A 17,853-nucleotide genomic window follows, 5' to 3' on the forward strand; every position below is an offset into this window, starting at 1 on the left:
AAATGAAGGGACGCGTACGAGTTCGAGCGTGACGCTGGCCTCGGTGGGGTGCGTGTGTGGGTGTGTGTGCGTGAGCTCGTTCAGCACAAGGAGAGGGGAAATTATATTTTGTGGCGGCGGCGGCGGGGCGGGAGGCCGAGAAGCAGAAAGAGTTGCCGGTGCGCTTAGGCAAGCGAAAAGCGAGGGCGACAGCAAGAGTCCCCTACACACACCCACGCACCGTCTGCCTGCCTGCCCGCGCTGCAGCGTGCGTGAGGACGGAGAGGGAGACTGGAAGAAACCCAATGATAAACCACAGCGCACGGGGAGGGACTGCGTCTGTGTTCTGGTGTGTACCTTCTTTGTTTTTCTTTCAGCCCCTCCTCGCTGCTCTCGATGTCGTGCTCCCCCTGTCGCTGTGAGGCCGTCGCGGCGGGGGCGGGCGGGGGGGGGGGGGCAAGTGTCTACGCCGTCGCACGACGACACAAGGAAAAAGAAGATAGGCGAGAAAAAAATGCCAAAAGCAGAAGAAACGCTTCCCCGGGTGCGGCAGATGGCAGATGGCAGATGGTGACCCGACAGGGGGGGGAGGGGGGCAGCAGCAGTGATAGGTGGGTAGATAGGTAGATAGCTGTGTGTGTGTGTGCCGAGATGAAGGGGTGTAAGGCAGGGATGCGCGTCGGCATGCACGTGCAGTCCACGATCCGCACACTCGCTGAGATGTCTATCTCTCTATCTATCTCACACGCACACACACACGGCCGCACATGTGCGTACAGGGGCACGGGTTACGCGTGTGCTGCCCTCGTGTGCTGGGGTGGGGGGTGGGGGGTGGTAACGGAGAAAAAAAAAGAAAATGAGCGCGCGCGAGGGAGGGTGTGTGTGGAGTGATGAGCATCTGCGAAGTCTCTCTGTGTGTGTGTGTGTGTGTGTGTGTGTGTGTACGTGCGTGTGTGGTGTGTGGGGGGGAGAGAGAAGGCGCGGGAAGGTTCGAAGGCGAGAGAGGGAGAAAAGGTAGGCCTTCGACACGCACGAGGTGGTGACGGCAGTGTTGAGCATCGTCGTGGCGTTTTGTGCCCCGCGTGCCCCTTCACGGGGTGGCGACAACCCGATGCACGCACGCATCATGGCAAACGACTTTGCTTTCGCGCACAGGCGAGAGGACTCGGCATGCGGCACGCACACGCGCGCACATATATATATATATAGATTTGGGCACGCTCCGCAACGTTGGCGAGAGAGAGAGATGCGAGTAGGGGGAGGGGGGTAGAGGAGGAAGGGGTCAGCCGGATGCACCGTCCCCCGTGTGTGTGTGCGCGCGTGTGTACTCTCATAGCATCCACTGTACGGCACTCCCCCTCTCGCGTCGACCTGGTGGAGGGAAGGGGAGGGGGAGGGACGGTCCGCCGTGTGCGTGCACAGCGATGAGTACTTTCGTATGTAGGGTGAGACTGTTGGTGACAGCGGCCCAGCAGCGGGCACGGAGTGTGTGGCATGGCATCGAAGACACACACACACACATACACACACACAGAGACAGAGACTCAGGGATGCGCTAGCAGAACGGTGACAGCGGCGGAAAAAGAGCGCTGCGTTACACGCGGTTGTGCGCGCCAGCGGAGATCTCCGTCTCCTCCGAATGGTGGCGATACCGCCGGCCCGGCAACAGTACCGTTTCGCGTCATCCGGAGTGTCGCGAGCCTGCACCCCCGCTACTAATGGGGCGGTGGGTGTACTCCCCCCCCCACACACACACACACACCACGGAAGCCGACCTGCCACCGTGCCTCTGCACGCACGCCGTGTGTGTGTGTGTGGGGGGGGGGGGGGGAGGGGGGCAATAGGGTATGTGAGGCGTGCATTCCCCACGGCGCTGGTGGTGATGTACGGGGGCTCCCGCCACCGTGCGTAGAGACGGTCGGCGCCTCTCTGTGAACCTCGTCAGTCTGTCGTCATTGCTCCTGCGGCGGGTCCGCTTCAGTGAAAGAGAATTCAAGCTGTAGAAAGCCACTGACACCATGCAGAGCCCGCGGTGGCCTGTCCGCATCGAGGTCCGAATGCTGACCACGCCAACCTATGCACGGCCCTCCGACGTAGCGTCACCCCCGCATCTATCCGCCACTCCCTCACCCCACCCCCGCTCGCAGGATACTGAAGCGAGCCGACCTCCCCGTCTGCTGCGGTTCACCATTGAACCCGAACACACCGGATGACAACACACTTCGGACACAATCGGTGACTGCCCTGCGTCTCTTCGGGCTCTTCCACGGCCCTCACAGTCCTCGATGTGGCTTGGTCGGGGTTACTCGCGCGGCGTCTGATATCCTGTGGGTCTCCGAAACCGAATTCAACACACCATGAGGGCCCGTGCTGCCTTTAGAAGGCGCATGCGAGCCCCTCTATGTTGCGCTTGGCCCTCCAGGAGCCATGACAACGGCACCTGCGCCCCTATTCTTTAACGCTGACGGTACGCCGTTTCGTAGTCCCCCCCCCTCCCTCCTAGCACCACCACCGACCCCTTTCCAAATTCTTCTGCCGTGGGGAACAGTGTGGGCGCCGCAGGGCGGCTCGATGGATTCTTGCGCTTGACCTGGTCATCTTCGCTGGAGCTCGACGGGAGGCATCACCGAGGGAGATGGAGGCGCGCAACGTCGTCTTCACGATTGGCATGCAACTTTTCCCCCGCACCCGCTGCCGGGGAATGCGCTGCCGCCGCCGGGACTGGGAGGCTCAGCGAGCGACACCGCAGGAAAACGTTCGGCGATACCGTCATTCCTGTGTCGCGTCACTACTGCGGCTCCAACCCCCAGAGGATGGGAAGGGCCTCATCGCCCCCCTCTCCTCCTCCTCCGCCCCTCCCAATGCGCTGGGGGTGCACGGCATCAAAGTCCGTGTGAACGTGCGTGTGGTGCGTGCGTGTTGTTAGCTGTCGAGGTAGAAAGAGGTCAAGAGAGAGGCAGGCAGGCAGAAGAACTTAGCAGCCGTGTATCCGCCGATAGGCGCCACGATGGAAAGGGAGAAGGAGAGGGAGGGGCAGTGGCAAGACGCCGGGCATGAAGAAAGACCTGAAAAGCGGCAACAGTCGCACGTCGACACTCGACCCCCGACCGTATCCTCCTAGACGCGCTACAACACACACACAGAGAGAGACACACACCTCCTCCTACCCTTCTCTGTGTTGGCGCCAGGTCACCACGGTGCGGCGGCTTGACAGAGGCGCTCGTACGCCACACGAAGGCAGCGGGTCCGCCCCGCTCACGGAGATGTGTGCGTGTCTTACGCCGCTTGACGCCAGTGTGCGCTTGCACAACTCTTGTTGCAACATGTAGATCACACAGACAGAGAGCAAGAGAGTCACAGACGGGGAGTGGGGGAGGGGGGGCACGGAAGACGTCCAAGTAAAGGAGTCAGGAGAAGCCACACCAGCGGCGGCAGCGAAAAATGGCAAGAGGGAAGCGAGCGAAAACATGTCGCTGCACAAATCTCGGTGCAGCGAGTCCCCCCCCCTCCGCTCGCCCTTTCCTTTTCTGCACAGACACACACACACACACAGAGACGCACACACAGAGCGAGCGAGGGAGTGAGCGGCACCGGTGCTTCCACCTCCGGCACCTCTGTTTTCGTGGCTGCGTCGTCCGACTCGACCTGGAGACGTACGTGTATCTGTACCTCTGTACATGTGTGTGTGTGTGTGTGCGTGACCGTGACCGTGCCATCAGGAGGAGAGGGAGGAAGAATGACAGAGAGAGAGAGAGATGTTATACGTGAAAGGATGACGCAGCGTGTTGGCTTGTCCGGCGGAAGGGGCGGTGGCGGCGGTGTAATGTACATCACTCCTCCTGTTCAACGAGTCGCCGGCCTAGCAGCGATGTCGACGCAGCCCGCGGTGAGAAGCGAAAGCCAGGGCAGGACAGGGCAGGGGAGGGGGAGGGGAGGGCTGTACAGAGATAGGCTTAGAAGCTGAGGAAAAGACCGGGAACAGCAACAGCAACGAAGAACAGGAGGTGGAAGAGATGGGGAGCGAGGGAGGGCTGTGGTGGCGGTCCGAATACATGAACGCCTGCGTGTCCCACACACGCGCAGGCATAGTGGGCGAGAGGGAGAGAGACAGAAGGGGAGGGGCGGGAGAGTGGTGAAGAAGGACGCATCGGTAGACTACCGTCACGGTCCAGTAGAGAGCACGTGCACACACACACACACACTCATGGAGAGAGAGGGGGGAAGGGGAGGAACAAAGGAGAAAGTGCTTATACAAGTACATGGTCCCATACACGCACGCACGCATGCGAGGCGACCACGCATTACATCGGAGCGAAGCACAGCTGCGCGTGTCTGTGTATGTGGGCTGGGAAGCGTCCCAGCACGACGCCTCAGCAAAACAAAACCGAGAGATGGACGGGGGAGGGGGGGGGGGCAAGACGTCCCCCAGATACATAACGAAAGAGTTCAAAGCACAGCACCACAGGACGTTGCTGGTCGTCGCTTCCATCGAGTATTCGACTCGACGTACATGGGAGGTGGCAGATTCAGAAGAGGAGGAGGGAAGGGTGCGCACGGGATGGCACCACATGCACCGAGACAGAGGAGTCCTAAAACTTCTCTGCTGTGCGTTGTCTGCCGAAGAGGGCTGTTCGAATAACAGGATAGAGAGAGATGACGACGACGACGACCGTGTGTCGATGGGCGGACGGACGATTCGCCGGTGGACACGGGCGGGCGGGAGAGAGGTGTAAGAAGAGCGCACTTCAACACCTGGATACCTCCTGCTGCTCGCTGAGCACGCCCCCACCGCCCCCACTACCCCGCACCCCTCCGCCACCCCAGGACGCCTGTGAATGGCGCGTCCCGTCACGTGGCCGTCCCACGTAGGCTCACAGGCGAGGTGCGCATGGGGGTGGAGGGGGGGGGGGGCAGAGGAGAAACCACGCGCTCATGTGCGAGAGAAACCGAGCGCCGCGGGGGGAGGGAGGGGGATAACAAAATACTATAGAGGGCCCATCCGAGATGAACGGGGGAAGGGGAAAGGGGAAGGGGGGCCGTCCGTCCGTGTGTGTGTGTGTGTGTCGTGTGTCGTGTGTCGTGTGCGTGTGCGTGTGCGTGTGCATGTGCGTGGAGTAGAGAGGAAAAAGCGGGGAGCCGTTCGCGTGTCTCTCTCTCCCTCTCTTGACGTATCCGCCCTCTTGTCGAGCGCGAGCAGCCTCCGCCATGCTACGCCTGTACACGCTCGCTCGGTAGTTGGCGCCGCATCTTGTTCCCCTTGGAGGAGGACTCGCCGGCGGCGCCAGTGCTGGTGTCACTGGCGTGCACCATCGACGTCCACTGCGCCATGGCGACCGCCATGCGCTGCTTTAGTAGAACAGAGTACTCGTCCAGCACCCACTGCAGTAACGCCTCCTCGCCACTGGGTCCGTGCCAAAGCACATCCAGCCCGTCAAACACGAGGGTAAGCTCGTCTGCATAGGTGTAGGTCTCACCACAGCCGGCGAGGCTCCGACCGGTACCGCTGATGCTGTTTGCCGCGCCAATGGTGTTGGCGGATGTGGCGTCACCGGCGTTCGTCCCCGCTCCCTTCCGCGTCTGTGTAGTCAAGGTTACGGTGCAGCTGGACAGCTGTACCATAAACCGAGTGGAAGGCGTGAGGCGGGCGATGGCGGCTGCGGAGAGGGGTACACCTGATTCCATTCCTTTTCCGGGTCCGTCACCGTCCCTGTGTGTGCCGCCACCCGGCCCCAGGGCCGAACTCGCATGCACCACAGTAGATGGAGAGGTAGGGCCATGTGAAGCGCCAGCAGCCTTCGGCGGCTCCTGTGCGCTCATTAAACTTGCCTCCTCGCCGACTTTGTTGGAGGGCGCCCCAGCCCTGGTGCTGCCCTTCCCAAGCCCCGTCGACGGCGCGCCCTTACCGTTCGACAGTGGTCGTCTCAGCCCAGCAGTCTCAGGGCCCGTCACTGCACTCACAAAGCCGTCGGTGGGCTCATCTAAGGAGCGTCGTTGCGCTCGATCGGGGTGACCGCAGTCGCGGCTGTTAGCGGCGATCCTGCTGACACGAGTTTCCGACGGCGTCGCGGAGTCGTCCGCGTCTCCGCTGTGATCCGAAACAGATTGGCCGAGCGACTTCGTCACCAGCCTCCCAGCGCCGTAGCCGGCCGCAATGTCATCTGGAAGCGGAGGCAGCATCGGCACGACACGGTTGGTGGTGGGGTGCAGCGTGCACCGCAACGGCAGCGACTGCTGCGACATCTGCGCCTGCAGATCCCTCGGGTGCATGCGCTGCCTTCGCGGTGACCGCTTTGTGCCTTCGCTGTTGCCCCCGGATGCAGCGGTGCCGGTGTTGATGCGAAGCAGCGCGTCGCCACTGAGGGGCGGAAGCCGCGTCACCGATGCCTCGTGGGCCCGCTCCACCAGCCGCTCCACAGCAGACATGCTTGGACACGCAGCAACTCCGCCGATGACGGACAGATCCCCGGGCGTGCATCGCCCCGCTTGGGAAGCCACCGGTGTTGCGTCGGCCAAAACTGTTTCTTCGCGCGGTCGCTCACGACACCCCAGCAGCACATAAGAACCGCTACAGACGGCCGTAGCCGCGGACGCCACACCTGCTGCCAGCGGCGCCGTTGTCGCTGCCGCGGCCCTCGCAGCGGGGGTGCTCGCACCACTTGATCCCGATGCTGGCAGGCTGATAAGGGGTTCCATGGGTGTGTGAGCGGGCATCGTCAGCACGCCGAAGAAGGGGATCGTGTTCCGCAAAGCGGTCCACAGCTGTGTGCGAATCTGGGCAGCCAGCGCCGTCGCAGCGACCGCCGAAGTTGCAGCGGAGCTAACAGAAGATGAAGCGCAGCTTCCAGAGACGGTCCCACCGCCTCGGTTCACGCTTGGCATCGCGCGCCGTCGAGGAGTGGGCTTGCTGCCCGGTGTCTTCTCCCCCTTCCCACCCGCATGACCCGCAGTGCTCTGGGTGCTTGCGGCATCTGCGGCGTCGTTTTTCGCCGCCTTGGCAGCCGTGACGGAGGCAGCAGCGTCGTCATCCTCCTCCTCCCCCCACTCCTGCTGTAGCTGCTGTTGCTCGAGGCGATGGCGCTGGAGCTCCTCTTGAAGCTGAAGGTGTTGCTTGTACAGTGCCGTCACCCTGCTGTTCGATGCGATGTCACGCACAAAACTGAGCGGTAGCAGCTCCGCCCGGCGGTACACGACATCACATGCCACACGAGCACCACTCTCACCTGCAAGCTGGACACCTACCGACGCAGCGGCTCTATCAGTGGTGGTGGGTAAGGTGTCGTTGGAGGAGAAGGACTCTGTGGATGGCGCAGCCGGGGCAACACCCTTCGATGCTGGCAGAAGCGGCGACGACGTAGACAGCGGCGGCGCAGATGGCCTCTTTTTCGTACCAGCACCGCCTCCCTTCACCACTCTGCCACGGGTCCCCCCAGCACCCACACGATCTTCCGAGGCCGGCGGCGTCGACTCGCCCTTGCCGTCGCTGCCGCCGCTTCCAGCTACAGTCCCCACAGCCGAGGCTGTCCTGCCTGTCCCGGCGGCATTTCCGACAGTTTTCACGCGGTGACTGCGACTGCCCTGACCCTGGGTCTCGTGCTTCCTGACGCGGTTTGCAAGGTCGGAGAGGACGCCCTGGAAGACGTCGCTAGTGCACTGCTTGCTGAGCGGAACACACTCATCGCTGCCGCAGTACACCTTGACGAAGGACGAGGCAGAGCCGCTGGGGTTGAAGCCGGATGGTGTGGCGATGAAAGCCGTCGGCGACGTCACTTGCCCGCTGCTGGACGGGCTGACGGCAGACATGTCCCTTCTACGTCTGCTCCCACCCTCCTGGTCTGGGTATCCCACTCCCTTGATCGCCTCGGCCGGCCGATCTCCCCGTGCCTCTGTGCGCGTACGCGGGCGGGTGTTCCACCCCGACGTCGGTGACGCTACGTGAGAGACAAAACACGCCGCGGAGGGAGGGTTGAGGCAGAGGATGTCGAGTGCGGGATGGTGGCGATGCAGATCACAGAAGATGGCTGAACGCCGATGAGGAGGCAAAAGGGGGGGTAGGGGAGGGAGGCGTAAGGAGAAGAGAGAAAGACCCGTCCGATGATGTGTGGTGCACGTCTGTATGCTACGTGGGTACACACTCACTCACACACACCGCTCTCTCGCTGTATCTGTCCGGCGAGGAGGAATAAAGCCTCCACGCTGCCGCTTGCTTCTGCACTGATGATCACCCCCCTCACGTACAGCGGCTGTCGGCGTTTGGTGGAGCGAGCGGGTGTGTGCCCACGGAGGTACACACGCGGTGGACGAGGGCAAAAATCAAAACGTGTGTTCGGCGCCTTCCCCTTCGTTTGCTGGCGTTTCCCTGACAGTACATGCAGTATGTTGCTCGTCGTATCAACGGCACAGATCGAGCAGGCGAGGCCCAAAGTGAAAGGGAGAGAGGGAGAGATGCGCAGATGGGCGAAAGTAAACGAGGCACCGGAGGTGAAGCCGCGACACACCGCACAGAGGGGCAGCAGGTGGTAGGACCCAGAGGGCCACAATCCGTGCACTACCCCCCCCGTGCAGGGGGGGGGCGGGGGGTATGGAGGGCCGGCGATACGGCAGCGCACGGCTGCACTTGTGTATGGCAGGAGAGGGAGGGCACCAGGCTACTTCCCTTTTCTTTTTTCAGGAGGTGGCTCGCGTCACGTCGCGGCACACACACACAAGCACAAAGACCACCCCCTCCTCGCACCGACTCGCTCGCCGACTCCTTTGTTGCTTCGGTTGGTAGTTGGGGGGCGGGGGGTCATCTGATGCACTCAACCCGCATCCCAAGTGACGGAATCAGCCCGCGCCTGTGCCTGTATGTATATATATATATATGGCTAAGTACGTACGGGCCTAATGCATAACGGAGCATACACGCCCCGTGCGTGTGCATGGGTATAGGCAGGGGCTGGCCAGGTGACTGATCGTTGCGAAAAGGGGAAGGGGGTAGCGAGAATCGAGAAGAAGGTTCCCACCACTCGTGAGGCAGGGCGGGCCGGCGAGTGGCACCGCGAGCACAACCCCTGCACCCCCGGGGGGGGGGGAAAGCAACATTCGAAGATGCGCTGTGGCGAATGGATGGCAGAGGCTGCACCCCAAGGCAACACCAAAGACAACGAGGTAGACGCGGGTACCAGGCATCGCCACGAGCGCCGCATCAGCCCACCTCGTACATGATGAGCTCGATCACAATCCCGACGCCGCTGACGAGCGCGTTGAGCTTGAAGAGCGCCTTCAGAAAGGGGATACAGAGGGACGTCATGAAGAGGTTCAGCCCCAGTACCACTAGCACAACACCACCAAAAGACGTCGTGAACAGCTTCGAGATGAGATCCATGACGTCGAGAACCGCCACCTCCCCGACGTCCTCGAGAAAATCGGCACCCGTCCCATCCTCTGCTGCATCCTCTTCGGAGACCACAGCAGCCCCGTCCTGCTGCTGGAGGCGGCGCTTGTGGCGACGGTTGCGACTGCGCGCCGTCGCCGAGAGGGTCACCCGCCCGGACACCCGCAGTACCTGCCGCTTCAGAAACTTGTAGCTCACCATCGTGTAGCCTACCAAGCTGAGGGAAAGCAAGATGGTGCCGTTCTCCACAATGATGCCACGCCACCCGTGGTGGAGGATGAACGAAAACCACTGGCCAGTGCAGAAGGGCACGACCATGTAGAGTCGGTCACCGAGACTGACACGATGGTGGGAGGTGGACATGCAGATGCGGCGGTAACGCAGCACAGCAGACAGAGGAGAGGAGGGAGATGAGGGTAGTGCAGCGGAAAGGGAGCCAGCGCCGCGATCATCGTGATGATCGTCACCGGCGCCAGCGGCGCACCCCAGCTCTACGTCCTCAAAGAATTCCTCATAGCGTTCCAGCAGCGGAAAGAGATGTGTATCGCAGGCATGCTTGCCATCCACAATGTCCTTCACCCTGCACAGGATGCCACTGAAGAGGCCGGTGAGGAGCGACACCACAAGCCACAGCCACGACGGTCGTACAGCGGATGGCATCACCTGCGCCCCTGTGTTGGCACTGCTCGAGAGAGATGAAGAGGACGACGGAGCGGGCAGCACCAACCCTGTCGACGAGTACAGCCATCCGTATCCGCTGAAGGTCCCGAGTGCCCACGCCACCGCCATCAAGTACTCGCCGCCGTTGACCTTGTGCACGGAGAGGTAATACGTGACGAGGATTGCTGCTGCGCTGAAGGCCAGGACGCGCAGCAGCAGCGGCACGAAGACAGCAATTTCGAAGCCGACAGGAAAGATGTAGTAGTAGATTGCACTGTAGCGATCCCGGGCCGTCGCGCCTCCTATGATGGCCCTGGCGTAGGTGGCCGTTGCCATGAACGACGCAGATGAAGAGACAAGCGACGCTCCAGCTGACGCGGACGACGTCGCGAGCCCTGCGCTGCCCCCGGATGCCGACGATGCAACACTGATGCCGCCACCGTTGGACAAGGTGCTTACACTTCCAGCGAGAGATGACCCCGATACAAATGCGCTGCAATACGCCACGTACACCGCCGCCAGAGAGTAGGGGACCCAAAGAAGCAAGGAAGAGGCCACAAGGGCCGACTCGAGTGAGCGTCCATCTGTGCCACCACTAGTGGACCGCCGAGAGCCTCCAGATGTACGCGACTTCATTGGCAGAGAGAGAGAAAGCAAACCGAGCAGAATACCACAAAAAAAGATGAAGCACAGTTACAGTTCAAGTGATGTGGCGAGAACCCGCTCAGGGGTTTCTATCGGTGTCCGTTTAGGGGTGGTTCTACTGCGGAATGATAAGCTGCTGAAGGTGTGAGGGAGGAAGCACCGCAGTCTTGCGCGGTCAGCAAGCGCCACACACAGAGTCAGCAGGAACGGACTGGCAGCAGCGGTGCATCAGAGGGGGACGACTCGGCGTGAGAATCGCGCCAGCTCACGCTGGAGAGAGAACAGCAACCAGCAGTACCGCAACACAGTGACGATGAATGAAAGCGAAAAAAAAAAGGTCATAAAAATGGTGTGTGGTATATATATATATATAACGTTTATATAATATTGAACTAAAAGAGGTGTTCGCTTGCGCAGGCGGGGGTTGAAGACAAGACAGAGCGAAAAAAAAAAGGAAAACGGGCCAGATGCCGTCGTCGCCTGATTTGCTTCGTTGAATAGAGATGCGTACACGGCAGCTACAATTTACTATGCTGTACGTATATGCCTATATACCTATATGTATATATATATGTATATATGTATATGCATGTGTATGTATGTATGTATATATGTATATGCATGTGTATGTATATGTGTATGTATATGTATATATGTATGTATATGTATGTATATATATGTATGTATATATGTATATATATGTATGTATGTATATATGTATATGCATGTGTATGTATATGTGTATGTATATGTATGTATGTATATATGTATATGCATGTGCCCGATACGGTGCAGACGTGGGACACACACATGCACATACACATACAGTATGACGGCACGCAGTGTACGCGCCAGTAGTTCGAAAGGGGGAGAGGGGGTGAAGCACAGAGGAGGGCGAAGGAGGCAGTGGATCATAGCGTGGGTGGGTGGGTTTACCGGCGCGGAAGAGAGGGGAGGAGATGGGGAGACGGTGCGGGGGAGAAGTAACGCGCCTCCGTACGTACGACGGCTGTGTTCTCTGCGCACCAAAACAGAAAAGAAAAACAACATCTCACGAGTTCGTCTTGCCTTCGCTATTAGTGCGTTCTCTCTCGTGTGTGTGGGGGTGTGGGGGTGTGTGGGGGTGTGGCATGGACCACAAGAAACAGTTTTTTTACCAGGGGAAAAGGGGTGGGCGGAGGCAGAGGCGGAAGACGGAGGAGGCAGAAGACGGAGGAAGCCCCCGCTCCCTGTCACACAGATCTCAGGAGGTCCCCCACCTTCACCTGGAAAACGAAAAAAAAAAACAGAAAAACATTGTACGGAGAATGTTCGCGGCAGGTGACGTACCTCCTCTCTCCCTCCCTTTGTCCCCCTCCCCTCCCCCTCCCTGCAAACATCCCCACCCACTCACCCACACCCCGGGTTGCCGAGTTTGCTGCCTTTTCTCTCCTCTTGCGTCGCTTGTTTATCCGAGCAACAACTGCCTCACGTGCTCTCCCTCTCTCTGTCTTGTGCTGATCCTCCATCGTTCCAATGTCATCGCTGCCACGGGTGGTGAGGTGTGAGCACATGGCGGGAGAAATTCGTAATGTGTGGGGGGACACAGCTGCACGCACGCCTGCCCTCCCCCCCCCCGCGAGGACGACGACACACACACACACACACACACACACACACACACAAAACATACGCGAGAGAGAGTGGGAGAGCGAGAAGGTCAAACGGAAAAAAAAATTAAAAAAGCAAAGAAGCACGCAAAGAAAGAGTCGCGAGAGTGGTAGGATGCCCACCGCCTGTCCACGCACACACGTATATATATACATATATATACATATATATGCTACATATATATATATATATGTATGCGTAAACACGGACAGGCGTGTCAGTAAACACCACCGGCGCAGCCCCAAGAGCGTCTGTCGTTCCAGAAAGCGCCGAAGAACGGACCAGCGACACACGCACACACGCACACGCGCGGGACGGCGCTGCCTTGTTTTCCGGTCTATGTACATACCTCAGGGGAAATCGAAGCGGGAAACACACACAAGAAGAAGAAGAACTTTACATGCGAGTGTGTCGGTGTGTCGGCGGATATATATGCCGCCCTTGTCGGGGTCGTTCGTGGCGCGCGCGCGAGTGCGCTGGCACCTCACGAACGTCTCTGTTTGCCCCGCTCCGAAGAAGGGCCCATTCTTCCTTGGCTGCTCTTGTCTTTCCCCGAAAGCGTTGCGGCCTTACGAACGTACGAAGATGAGCTGGGTAGTATCCTTCTCCCTCTCCATCACCAAGGTGTGCGTCCCGCGCAGGGCAAATCCCTCCTCCTCCAGCGCCTCGATGATGACCAGAAAGATCATGGCGCGGCCCATCTGATCGCAGTAGTGCTGCCCGAGGTCAATGCGCCAGCTCTTGTACTCCTTAGCGCCTTCTCCAGGGGCCACTCCGTTCGAGCTGTTGTGCGGGGAGGTGGCCTCCTGTCTGCCCTCTTCCGCCCCACCAGCGGCAGCACTGCCGTACTCGATACGGTTCACTGTGCCAGCCTGCCCCACGCCGCCGCCGCTCGTCAGGAGGAACTTGGCAGGCTCACCGGGGCGCTGTGTCGGCAGGCTTGTCGTGGTCTGCTTCGGCAGGGCGCGCTGGAGTGCATCGATCGTGTCCTGGCGGATATTCACCCCCTGGATGGAGACACACGGGGGGTTGAAGGTGCAAGTCACGATAACGTTCGGCATTTTCTCCTGTATTCTGATGAGTTAGGTATGTGCAGTGCGAGAGAAGCAGCGGAGGGACTGGTCAGGCAGAGAGAGAGAGAGAGTGGGACCGAAAAGGGAAAAAGGCGGCGGGGGGATCAACACGTCTTTGCTCGCTCTCGTGAAGGGGGATGTGGCTGGATAGGAGAGGTAACGGATCTTTGACGTGTGTCAGGAACGGGTTGGGGAAGGAGGGAGGGGAAGGGGAAGGGGAGGAGATACAGTGGTGTCACTACATGTCGTTTGGAGGCATGTCGGATGGAGATAAGAAGAGAGAGAGAGTCCCGGGTGACCATCTGCTCCACCAATCGACGCTGCAAGGCGTGGGCGCGCTCACATGAGCTGAAAATCTAGACCAAAACAAACGAAAAACGACGGGTGGAAAGCATGGGCACTGAAGCGTGGCTGACGAACTCTCTGCCTCTCGAAAGTGGCGCACGGCCGTGATGGTGATGCCCCTTTTCGTGGATGACACGTGCGCACACCGACACACACACACACACACACACACACACACACAGAACAGGCACATCGCTGCGGCTCCCTTCGCTTCTTGCTGGTGGTAACTTGAAGATCTACTCGTACGCCATCAATCCGAGTTCAGCTACGGTGGAAAGGGAGAGGGAGGGGCCTGGAGAACCGAAGGAGAGGAAAGTGGCGGGCAGAAAACGCAGCAGACGCGCCGATTCGGAAGGCAGAGGGGGTGTATTGCCCCCTCCCCCCCTCCTCCTCCCTTCCCCCATCCATCTGGGCCTGTCATCCCGTTCAACAAATAAAAGAAAAGCGAAGACCACGCCATGATACCTCAGCAGCTGACGGGCTGGTCGCGACATGTTCATTTTTCCCTTTCTGGGTCCGCTTCCCCCTTCGGCTCCGCGCCGCGCCATTTTTTTCTTACGTAGACATGCACACACACACACACACACACAGACACCACTGTCGCAAAACGAGGGGGGGGGCTACTTGGTCTCCCCAGGAAGGCTAAATTCCACCGTGCGGCGCGATGCGCGGGAGCTAGATTTCTTTTCTCTCTGAACATCAGTCGTGGTGTCCGCTGCAGTGGTGCGCACCTCCTCCTGGGTATCGGTACGACCACGCAGACCGGCCACGGGGCCGCTGCCAAAAGCGCGAAGCTCATCTGCAAGCGTGCCGCTGGGTCTCGCGCCACCAGATTTCGTGGCTGAGCTCCCCCCCAGTGCACCCGCAGCAAGCGGTGTGCCACTACCAACGCTGCCCACATGGCGACCAGCGCGAGAGCCTCCACCAGCTGCGTGCACCCCATCGACGCGAATGAAATCACGGTTCCCTCCCGACGAAGCGGTGAGGGCATCAGGTCTGTCAGCGGCACGGGATCGCCCCAGCTCCGACATTGCGCCGTCCTCGCTGGATGACGCGAGATCACTGTTGTGAAGCGGCATGTGGGAGCGGTTCGGTGCAATAGAGGAGACCGTCGGCGTTGGCAGAAGTGAGCTCAGATGGGGCGCTCTGTCAGCAGCTCCGCGCGGTACATCAGCCACGTGCAGCGGCAACGAGGCAGGAAACACCTGAGACGGCTGCGCCGACGAACTCCACGATACCGGCAGCAAACCGGCACTCTGAGGAACCGCCGACACCTCAGAGCGCCGCAGGGGGGCACCCCAGGCGGCGGCGTCCGAGAACGGTTCTGGCATCGGCGCGTGGTTGAGCGAGGAATACGACGGCCCTTGGCCGCCATCGCGCCGCCATGCATCCGTTGACGCGATGCCATACAACCGTCCCTCTATCCCGCCCCGCGCGCAGCTCTCCAAGTCACCGCCCTCCTCCTCACGCATACGACGGCGCTGCGGCGGCCGTGGCGCGGTGCCGCCCAGCGGAAAGACGCCCGTGACGAAGAGCGGCGCGACATAGTGAAACCCCGGCATCCACGACAGCGCAGAGCCGACCGCGTTGAAGCGGGGAATCATAATCGGCTGACCACCGCCTCCGCGGGTGCCGCGAACACCGTCGGACCCGCGGTCCTCCGTGCGGTGCCGCGCTCGCGGGGGCTTGTAGAAGTCCCGCCCCTCGCTTACCGCGGTCGTGGACGCAGGAAATGGCACTTGATCGGAGCTGCCTGTCGCTCCAGCAGACACTTGCGGCGGCGCACTGGGAACCGTCGGCGCCACTGGAAGACTGCTGGGACCGCTGATCAGCCCCGCCTCCTTGCCGCTGAGGCTCTCGTAGGCGCGGCGCCAGAACCAGGAAACGCCGCGCAGAACGCCCTGTGCGCCACGATAGAGGGACCCGCGAGAGGGCATCAGCTCCGTCAGCCCCTCCACACTGCCGCAACGAGTACGGCTGCTGGCCGTGCGACTCGGCGACCCAGCACCGTATCGGCGATAATACTCCTCTTCCTGCAGTGTCACTGGAACGTAGCGAGCGGCGCCCGACACGCTCGCGCGCCGACGCCGCTCAATGTCTGCGCCCTGCAACAACGGTGGCGAACCTCTGTCAGCGGGCGCCGAGCCGGCTGCGGCCGGGGTAGCGCCTTTATCACGGTCGTACTCACCAGCCCCACCGCAAGCCCATGGCTCTACCACGCTCATCTCCGGCACCACGATGCCGTCCCCACGAGCCATCGCCACGCGCACCCCCGCCCAGTCCACCGCGTAGGGACTCTGCGGACTCAGAATGGCAGCGTAAAGACGCGCGGCAGAGCCGCATAGATACGCCGGCGGTAAGTTCGCTCGAGCGTACGACTCCATGGCGCTGAGTTGCTCCGCGTCGTCTGCAACCCTGTCGTTCGGTTTCTGCATCCGCTGACGACGCAGCAGCAAGTCCACGAGTCGTGGTGTTGTGAGGTAGGTGAGCAACGCTGTGTCCGTATTCTCCGGCCCCAGCACAAACTCCCTGGCCGGGCGGAGGACGAAGTACGGCGACGACATCGGTGCCGTCGAGGCTGTCGATGCAGAGTCCCGCACCTCCGTCTGTAGTCTGTGCAGCACCACTCCGTCGACGCGGGCAATCGCCCGCTGCGCCGCCTCCACAGTTGAAAAGACGCACAGCAGTACGGCACTGGTGTAGATGGGGCGCCACGGCATATCGGGGCTGGGGGGGCGGGCAATAAAGTAGAACACACCTGAAAGGGCCCCCTCGCTACTGATCTGGCCGCCTGCGGCGCGGCTCTTGGCATCACCGTCGTCGGTCTTGTCAGCAGCCACGTTGTTGAGAGCAACGATGGCATCGTGCACATCATGCACCAAGTGTTCGGACTGAAGGAGTCCAAACAGGAAGGCGCTCCTGTCCACAAGGTCTGCAGCCGGGAACGTCACATGTCCGGCTGGCGGCACCGCTGTCGTTGCAGCCACCGGATCACCCCCGTAGCGAAGCGGCGGTGCCACACCTGCGGGCACGGAGGGCGGCGCCATCGAAGCCTTCGCCTCTACACCGCTTCTCAGTCCACTCGCACTCGACCACCCCAGGTCTGCTGCGCTTGATGATCTGTACCCGTTCCCGGCGGCGGTCGCATCAGCAGAAGAAAGCATCCCGAGCACGTCGCTGTTTTTTTTGTTTTTTTTTTTGGGGGGGGGGGGGGGGAGGAGGGGGGCAAAGAGCGGACGAGGCAGGAGCAGGAGGCTGGGGCAGACTACAGGTGTGTACAACCCTCCCCTTCCTTGGTGATCTAGCAGGCAAGGCGAACAAAAGCCTCGATGCCAAGCTGCGCAACGGTGCGTGGTGGAGGTGGGTCTGGTGGAGTGCAGGGGTCCTTTAAAGGGGGGGGGGGAAGGGGTTGCGTGATAAGCAGGAACACACACAAAAACAATTAAGGCCACCGGTGCGGCAGGAGACTTTGTGGACCGGTAAGGAAACGGGAAGAGAGACGGGCACGATGTTGTTGGGCGACACACGACAGAAAACGACGAGGAAGTCACGCCCGTCAGTAGACAGATCGCGAGGGACGGTGGGGAGAGGCGGCGCGACGGGACGGCGCGAACTCAGCCAAACCGGAAGGCACTGAGGAAAGACCCAGGAGAGAGACAGAGACAGGGACATACATACATACGTACGTACACACGCGCGCGCGCGCACTTCGGGTGCACGCCTCGCAACGGAGGAATGCGCTGCTGTGGCCATACTTCACAGAAAACATGCACCCAACAAACTCCGCCGGAACGTCCCCTTCCGTCGCTGTCCCCCATACGAGTGCGCCGTTTGTCGTTGTTTGTTTTCCTCTCGTTTTCTTTTCGATGGGTGTTTACCTTTCTCCCCCCCCCCTCCTCCTCCTCCTCCCTCCCTCTCCACCCCTCTTCGCCTTCTTTTTTCTGGGGTGCGCGTGCGCGTTTGCGTGCGTTGGTGGGTGTTATTGAAGGGTACTTTGTAAAATCTGGAGGGGAGATGAACCACACAGACACAGAGAGGCACAGGCACAGCGCCACAATCAAAAGACACCAAAGGAAGGGGGGAAAGCGTGTCCCTCTCGAAAGAAAGCCGCTCTTTCTCTTGTGGTTA

At 60.7% G+C, this 17,853-nt stretch overlaps 4 protein-coding genes across 4 annotated transcripts; all 4 read right to left on the reverse strand.

The window, feature by feature from the left end:
- Positions 1 to 5,187: 5,187 nt before the first annotated feature.
- On the reverse strand, positions 5,188 to 7,779 carry LMXM_02_0530 (conserved hypothetical protein; the record flags this gene model as incomplete). The annotated part of the gene is made up of 1 exon (XM_003871602.1): positions 5,188 to 7,779. One exon carries the CDS (start codon positions 7,777 to 7,779, stop codon positions 5,188 to 5,190), a length of 2,592 nt encoding a protein of 863 aa, XP_003871651.1.
- A 1,384-nt stretch (positions 7,780 to 9,163) lies between these two features.
- Positions 9,164 to 10,141, reverse strand: LMXM_02_0540 (conserved hypothetical protein; the record flags this gene model as incomplete). The annotated part of the gene is made up of 1 exon (XM_003871603.1): positions 9,164 to 10,141. The coding sequence occupies one exon, from the start codon at positions 10,139 to 10,141 to the stop codon at positions 9,164 to 9,166; it is 978 nt and encodes a 325-aa protein (XP_003871652.1).
- A 2,735-nt stretch (positions 10,142 to 12,876) lies between these two features.
- On the reverse strand, positions 12,877 to 13,368 carry LMXM_02_0550 (hypothetical protein, unknown function; the record flags this gene model as incomplete). Its single annotated transcript, XM_003871604.1, has 1 exon — positions 12,877 to 13,368. The coding sequence occupies one exon, from the start codon at positions 13,366 to 13,368 to the stop codon at positions 12,877 to 12,879; it is 492 nt and encodes a 163-aa protein (XP_003871653.1).
- Positions 13,369 to 14,345: 977 nt separating this feature from the next.
- LMXM_02_0560 (hypothetical protein, unknown function) lies at positions 14,346 to 16,889 on the reverse strand (the record flags this gene model as incomplete). Its single annotated transcript, XM_003871605.1, has 1 exon — positions 14,346 to 16,889. One exon carries the CDS (start codon positions 16,887 to 16,889, stop codon positions 14,346 to 14,348), a length of 2,544 nt encoding a protein of 847 aa, XP_003871654.1.
- Positions 16,890 to 17,853: the final 964 nt, after the last annotated feature.

This window comes from Leishmania mexicana, chromosome 2, assembly GCF_000234665.1.
Source record: "Leishmania mexicana MHOM/GT/2001/U1103 complete genome, chromosome 2".
Classification (NCBI taxonomy): domain Eukaryota; phylum Euglenozoa; class Kinetoplastea; order Trypanosomatida; family Trypanosomatidae; genus Leishmania; species Leishmania mexicana.